The 8,269-nt window shown below is 36.9% G+C and overlaps 1 protein-coding gene across 1 annotated transcript; it reads left to right on the plus strand.

Moving 5' to 3' along the window:
* Positions 1 to 3,168: 3,168 nt before the first annotated feature.
* On the plus strand, positions 3,169 to 4,782 carry LOC125200867 (transcription factor MYC2-like). The gene has a single exon (XM_048098716.1). It carries the CDS (start codon positions 3,322 to 3,324, stop codon positions 4,630 to 4,632), a length of 1,311 nt encoding a protein of 436 aa, XP_047954673.1. The 5' UTR covers positions 3,169 to 3,321; the 3' UTR covers positions 4,633 to 4,782.
* Positions 4,783 to 8,269: the final 3,487 nt, after the last annotated feature.

Below are 8,269 nucleotides of genomic sequence, written 5' to 3' on the forward strand. Positions count from 1 at the left end.
AAATGAATGTATTAATAGAAACATATAATCCAAAAAAATATTGTTAGAAGTCCACCCCTACAAAAAAAAATAGTAGTAGTACTAATAATATTAGAAGACCTTTATAATAAGGAATTGTATATACAAACATAAATATTATCGTCCTTTAATTACCTTTGCTTTAATATGGTCCCTCCTAATTTCCCTAGCTACATGCAGACGTCCTCCTTTAATTACACTACTAAAATTTGTTAACAGACCAAGATTTCATTAATTTTTCACCACATTAATTTCATTTGACTTTTGAGCTGTAAATGGTCAGAAGTTTGGAATATAGCTAATTGATTTTGGTTACCCATTAAAGCACTATTCGTATTATTATATTAATAAAATATATCATTAAAACATCATAAAACAATTATATATATAATCTTAGCATCAGGTATTCTTGCATTAATGTGTAAGAGCATCTCCAACGGGAAAAGGTATATTGAGAAGGTATATTTCTCATTTACCTTCTCAAAAAGGTTATTATACCTTCTTAAAAGTAATGGACTCCAAGGAGCAAATAAAATAATTAACTTTATACCTTTTCTATCAAGAAGAGGTAAAGATACCTCCTCAAAATAAAAGAAGGTATAATACCTCCTTAAATACCCTTTCCCTTGGAGCATGAAATTTTATGAAGAAGAGGTAAAAATGGTAGTTATTTTTCTTTACCTCTCCATTTACCCTCTCCCTTGGAGTTGCTCTAAGAAACTATTTTTACACTTGGAACAATTTGGTGTACACTGTATATGATCTTTGTTCAAGAACACATGAGTTAAGGGATCCGCATAGCTTTTATTCAATTTATTTATTTTCATACATTCTCTGCATCTTAATCTTATAAATGAGTACAACTATTGATGTAGCTAGTACTATTGATTACTGAGGTTCAAATCGAAACTTTGCCTCGATGATATACACCATCCGTTCCATAGTAATAGAGTTATTTGTCATTTTGGTACGTTCCATAGTAATAGAGTCATTTCTCTATTTAGTAAAAGTTAACACATTTTTCCATACCTATTCTACTTTCTCTTACTCTATCCTATCTTCGTCTCTCTACCTTTTTCATTTTTCACTTTATTCTCTTTTTACTTAACTCACATATCATAATTGTTCTTAATCTCCGTGCCGAAAAGAAACGTCTTCATTACTATGGAACGAAGGGAGTAATTAATATGAGATTTATTATTAAAACTTAGAAGTTTTAAAAGATCCATACTGCCGGTCTATTATGATATAATCGATCGATCCTTTTAATCTTATACTAAGTACTTTATTCGTCTCAAGATAAGCAACTCACATTCCTTTTTGGGATGTCCCAAGATAAATGAGTTATTTCCTTTTTTGGTATTCTCTTTCTTACTTTTTCTCTCTACTTTACTAACTCTTACTTTATTCACTTTCAACTTTACTAACAAAACCTCATTTCCTTAAATCTCGTGCCGAAAAGTTTTTGCTCACTTATCTTGGCACGAGGGAGTATTACTTAAAAAATTCATGAATTGAATGTTAAAAAGTAGTTATAAACCATAGTTGGATAATCTATACAATCTATAAAATGGGAGTTTAGGGGTATTTAGGCAAATAAGAGGAATTTTGAGGGTATTTAGGGAATAGCCCTTTTGTTTGTAAATTTAAAATTCAAAATTTGTGACCAAATTTTAAAGAACGGTATTTTCTTTAAATTTAAAATTTAACACAAATTTGAATTCCAATGGATAGAATTTAACTAATTTATTTTAAAGAATCGTAATTGTAATTATTTTTAAATAATCATTTTTTATTTTCCCTATAATTAATCCATGAATATGATTTTACTATAATTCAATTGTGATCATTTTAAAGAATCGTTTTAATTTGTGCCCAAATTTTAAAGAACTGTATTTTGTTTGTAAATTTAAAATTTACCAAAAATTTGAATTCCATAATTGTAGGGATAGAATTTAACTAATTTATTTTGTTTCCCTATAATTAATCTATGAATATGGTGTTAAATTTAATTAATTACTACTATAATCTATTCTAAATAAAAGTAATCACACGATTATGCAATTTTAATTAAAAGCTATTTATTGATTAAAATTACTATTAATAATACATTTTTTTAATCTATAAGACATTTATAATGATTTAATTTAGTAGGGTCCGTGCATAATATTTTAGCCTATAAAATTGTCATTACCTACTTACCTTATAGAAGCCAAGCATGCCATTTTTGCTCTTACCATAGGAGGAAAGCTTGACGCCATGGAACTAGAAAGGAGACAATGGAGCGAAGGCAGCAATGTCGGTACGGAGAAGACCCCAGTAGTGTGTCACGGCTACAAGGAGGCTACAAGGAGAGAGCAGACGAGGTACGGAGGCAACGATTGGGCGACAATTTAGCAACAACTAACGAGATTTTTTCTAAGGGCCGAGAGTGAGAAGTGAAGGAGCATCACAATATTTATGTTTGCAAATTGAAAGGAGAAGAGAGATATGATGAGACTTGAAGAGGAGCCGCCACAGAGTATGAAGTATGAACCCTATATTCAATTTTTATTGTATTGTTCAGAATGAGGTTAAAATTGAGTGATTATAGGGCCATCTTATTTTGAATGGACCTTTTGTATAATTATTCATGCTTCTAAAATTAATATTGTAATTAGTCTACCAGCATGTTTTGCTCTCTCCATCCCCCCTCTTTCTCCTTTAATTTATTTACTGTATAAGTTTAATTTTATTTTAGCACTTTCTTTTTTTTCCAATATAGTAATTTTATTTTAATAATTTATTTCTATTCATTTCTAAATTTCATATAATTGTATTATTTCTCATTTTAGTTACTAAAAAAAATGTCGTCCAACACACTTGGATGATACCAATGAATATAATACTTTTTGAAAATATATATTCTATACATCTCGTCGCAAAATTTTGGGAGGCCATCAGGCTTCATAATAGCTCTTGTCTCTTGTCTTGAGATATACATACGACAATACTAATCTCAAGCAATCTTACAACAATTTTTTATTTTAGATGTAATTTAATATTGAGATTCAAAACAAACACTATTAGTCGTAGGGCATAGAGATATCCCAATCCTAGTACGTGGTGGGATCCTATATCTGTGGCCCAAATACTCACACCGGAGGATGGGGATTGGGAAGAGAACTTCTTCACTCGCTACTTAATAAAACTCCATTACTTCACTACACTATAGCTAAACCCAATCAATCCCCCCTCTCTCTCTCTCCCCTTAAAACTTAAAACCACCTCTCTTCCTCTGATCAATTACCTCCACCACCGGCCATGGATCACGACCTAATCCTCTCCTCCTCCACCGCCTCCTCCACCACCAGCTCCGCCGCCGCGGCCTCCCTCTCATCATCCGAGCCGCCCTCCTCCGGCCTCCTCCAGAAGAAGCTCCAGCACATCCTCCAAACCCAGCCCGACTGGTGGGCCTACGCCATTCTCTGGCAGACCACCAAGGACGACTCCGGCCGCATCGTCCTCACGTGGGCCGACGGCCACTTCCAAGGCACCAAGGAGAAGTCCGCCCCCGCGGGCTCCCTCCAGCCGGAGAGAAAAAAGGTCATGCGAGGCATCCAAGCCCTCATCGGCGACGGCGCCTCCGACCCCCTCGACGGCGACGTCACCGACTCCGAGTGGTTCTACGTCATGTCCCTCGCCCAGTCCATCTCCCTCGGCGACGGCGTCGTCGGCAAGGCCTTCAACTCCGGCTCCCTCGTCTGGCTCTCCGGCGCCAACCAGCTCCGCTTCTACAACTGCCACCGCGCCAAGGAGGCGCAGATCCACGGGATGCAGACCATGGTCTGCATCCCGTGCTACGACGGCGTCCTGGAGCTCGGCTCCGACGCCGTCGTCACCGAGAACTGGAACCTCGTGCAGACGGTGAAGTCGCTGTTCGACCCCGCCCTGCACGATCCCGCCCTGCACCTCCCCTTCAGGGAGATGCAGAAGCCGGACGTCCTGTCCTACCTCGACTCGCCAGAGCAGTCGGATTCGGACTTCTTTGCAGGGGCCGCTGAGGCGGCGGCCCCTGCAAAGAAAAAGAGGGGCAGGAAGCCCATTCAGGGGCGCGATGCGCCCCTGAACCACGTGGAGGCAGAGCGGCAGCGGCGCGAGAAGCTCAACCACCGCTTCTACGCCCTCCGCTCTGTCGTCCCCAATGTGTCCCGGATGGACAAGGCCTCCTTGCTGTCCGACGCAGTGTCGTACATCAAGGAGCTGAAGGCGAAAGTCGACGACCTCGAGCAGGCGCAGCAGCCGCGGAATAATAACAAGGCCGTCAAGACGGAGACGGCCGACAACCACAGCACGACGACGACAGTTGACCAGGTGGTCCTGTCGTCGTCGGTGGTGGAAGTGGAGGTGAAGATCGTCGGCGGCGACGGAATGATCCGGGTGCAGTCTGACAAGTCAAACTACCCGGCCGCGCGGCTGATGAACGCCATCCGGGACCTCGAGCTCCCGTTGCACCACGCGAGCATGTCGTGCGTCAACGAGCTGATGCTGCAGGACGTCGTGATTCGGGTCCCGGAGAGGCTCCAATGCGAGAAGACGTTGAGAAACGCCATCCTCGCAAGATTAGAGCAGTGAGAATTAGGGTCAGGGTCGGTCGATCTCACCGTCGGTCTTTTAGTTGTGGTTGACTATTCAGTCCCCACGAATTCTGTTTTTTGGATACGATTGTATGTATGATCACCATGATTTGAATAACCAATTATGATATTAGCGATTAATTAGTTAGCTTTTTGTATATACTAATTCGTTGCAAATTCTGTCTCCTCGCTAAATAGATACGGACATTTTAGGATTGTTGGAATGAACACCAAAACCGGATATTACACATTCCTCGTAGTAAGAATCAATAATTCATATGACTAAATATCCATGTGAAATTTTTTCCCTACTTTATATGTGTGGTTGAAATGAGGAAACTGTTTGGTGGGACCCGCTTAATTGACCAATGAAGACTGTATTTCCCTGTATCACAAAACGTTCACTCCTTTCTCAACTATATTTGGGGATGCATGTTTGCCCTATTCCACACAAAGAGTTTTAAAATCTCATCAAAATTAGTACTTGTATGTATAATGCTTGCTAGCTATGTTGGTGTTTGTAGAAGCATGTTTGTTTATTACTCTTGTATGAGTTGGTGCCCGGCTTCCGGACAAATGCTCAAACTTCAAGACTCTAAGTCACTGTAATTATTTATCGCACTCTAAATCGAAAATCGTTAATCCGGCCCTGTAACTGCCTCCGTTTTTTCCAATGCTTAATTACTTGCTTCCACCATAATTGTACTTCTACACTTATCCATTTTTTCTCTTTCTCTCCTACTTTATCTATTTTTTCACTCTTTCTCTTAGTTATTCTTCAAGATTGGTATAGGACTCAAATTATTTCACTAGGTAAACTAGGCTTCCTTTCTAATAAAATATGCATATTTGGAGACATATTAGTGAGCTGGTTTGGAGTGATAGGCAAAAATAATCACTATGTCGCATAAAAATAGACTTTTATAAGAATAATTACTCTTCTACCACATGATTCATCATTTTCTTCACCCAAAACACATTTTCACCGTTGCCAACACCAACTTTAAGATAGAGATCAATTTTTCATTCAAAATAAACAAATAATTTATGAATATTCGTGTCAAATCCATTAATCCTATGAAGTGAGTAATTAATAATGTTGCATATGAGCATATCATGATGCAACAGCGAGAATCTCTCTATGGCATTGGGAGAAGAAACATAGAATTATAAAGTAATGTGAACATGAGAATAATTATTTGGTTGAGATATTATACTCATATGAAACATGAGGCAAAACCAATAAGGTCCACAACTGCATATCAATTTAAAATGTTTTAATACAGGTGAGTTGGCTGAAGAAAAGGACAAATTTATGGTGATGCCCAATGAAAACGATTTCCCACGTGTCATGCTCTAATTGCTGGTGACAAAAGTAGTACGACAAAAAATATTTAATTTTATTTATTTTTGTGTACTCACTTAGATGAAGGCGTGTCAATGCTGCTGCTGCTGTTGTTTTTATTGTTTTAAACAATTTATTTGACTCAACCACACAAACCTGTGACGAGGGGCCATTTGTGTTTCGAAATGTGGACATGGAAAATTAAGAAATAGACTATCTAAAACTCTAAATCACATGAATTTAAAAATTACTAACCACTGGCTTGTGTGGCGATTTTTATGGATTATTATAATGTCCGATTTATAAATAAATACCGATAATTTGATTGCGTAATCATTTTATTACTATTATATTAGAAAGATACAATAAACTAGTGAGACTATCGTATTTTACTCCCTCTGACTCTAAAAAATAGATAAATCTTAAATAGTAGTATAAGTTTTAATTTATAATTGGTAAACATAATGATAGGGGCATGTTATGGTGCCACCACCCCTTAAAATAATACTATACCTCCATTTCTAGTCAATCATTTGTACACGTGGACGAATAATAAGCTACCACGTGGCAAAAAAATCTGGAAAAAGATGGGCAGCAATGTGTTGGTCTTTAAACAACAATTTTTCTTGAACAGCAATATCCGACACACTATACAGCAATCTATAGATTGCTGTGTAGTGTTTGTAATATTGTTGTGTAGCGTTTATAATATTATTGTATAAGCAGTGTCACGTTGTCATTTTAAGAGGGGTTGTCATTTTAACACAAACCCATAATGATATACTCCATATATAAAAATTGGATTGCACTCTATTGATGGTTTTGGGTGTGAATTATAGAAAATTTGGATTGAGATAATGTTGTACCGTGAATTTTGTACGTAGGCAAGCATGAATAAACTTTAGAGTGATGAATCTAAAAACGTGCGTATTTGTTTAGTATAAGTAAACTTATTCACGATTAATCATAATATCATATTCTGTCTTCTAAATCTGCCGTAATGTTAGTACTATTACTCTTGGCAAAATAATGATTTAATTTTTGACTTTCCTTGAGTAATGATGATGGCATGCTTCAGAAATTATATTCAAAATTGGTAAATCTTGGATATCAATTTGATACTTCCTTCGTTTCTTGTTAATCGAAACACTTTTTTTTTACAGAAATTAAGAATAATGTGTTAAGACCATCTCCAACCATATTACCAAATATGAGTTTTGGTGTAAAAATCTTCTCCAACCATACACCACTCAAACCCATTTTTAGTGTTTTTTTGTTAAACAACACCATATTTGGTGTTTATGCAAAAGTTTTGTGAGACAAAATCTCAAAAATGGTGTAAATCTTAAATTTGGTGTAAATGATTGGAGTATAATTAATTTTTGGTGTGACATATACTCAAAAATGGATTTGAGTTTGGTGTGAATGATTGGAGATGGCCTAAGTGAATGACAAAGAAAGTATAAGAAAAAGTAGGAGAGCATTTTATTTTTGGCAAAAAATTGAAATGACTCAATTATATTGAAACTTTTCAAATTTATAAAACGACTCAATTAACATGGAACGGATGAAGTATTATCGAGCTTCTAACTATATAATTTAATTTGTTGCTAAAGATTGAGCATTTCATTGTTTAACATCTAACTCTAGCTTGGTCAATGGAATTTATGGGGTCATTTTAATTTGATTGGTTATTTCGATTGGAGTTCCCACGTATAACAGTGCAAATTTGAAACTCGTAGCATATTTTGATTTGTGACAAAATTCAAGAAAAGTAATAATGAGGCTTGAAGAAATAAAATGGCAGTGGGGATGAGTAGCTAAATAAGGCAAATAACCTTCTAGAAAACTAGATCATAGGCTTAATTGTGCATGTTTAAATCATGATGTAGGTTCTGACTAAGATTACATAAATTTCATCTCTCTAATTCATTAACATTAGTCTCTCCCCATTTAATTATTTATATAGTATAAATAAAGATTGAAATTCAATGGTGGAGTTGGAGTCGACCGACCGGCCTCACTTATGGCTCGTGAGGCCGAAAAACTCCACCATGTGTTGCCAATGGAGCTGACGTCGATTTCATATATGGTGCGACAGTTCCTTCCCAAATTCGCTTTCATTCTGCCTATCATTCGTTGGTAGCAACAACCTGCTTAGCGGCTCTAACTTTTGACTATCTTTTTCATTGTGTTTAACCCCACGAGTTATGTTTCTCGAATTCACACAGAAACAGGACATTGGACTTGGACACGAAAGCAAGGATTGCATATTTGTGTGACTAAAAAG

This window comes from Salvia hispanica, chromosome 1 (assembly GCF_023119035.1).
Source record: "Salvia hispanica cultivar TCC Black 2014 chromosome 1, UniMelb_Shisp_WGS_1.0, whole genome shotgun sequence".
Taxonomy (NCBI): Eukaryota; Viridiplantae; Streptophyta; class Magnoliopsida; order Lamiales; family Lamiaceae; genus Salvia; species Salvia hispanica.

Excerpts from the sequence above, each read along its gene's own strand:
- LOC125200867 (XM_048098716.1), top strand. The coding sequence starts at position 3,322 with ATGGATCACGACCTAATCCTCTCCTCCTCCACCGCCTCCTCCACCACC.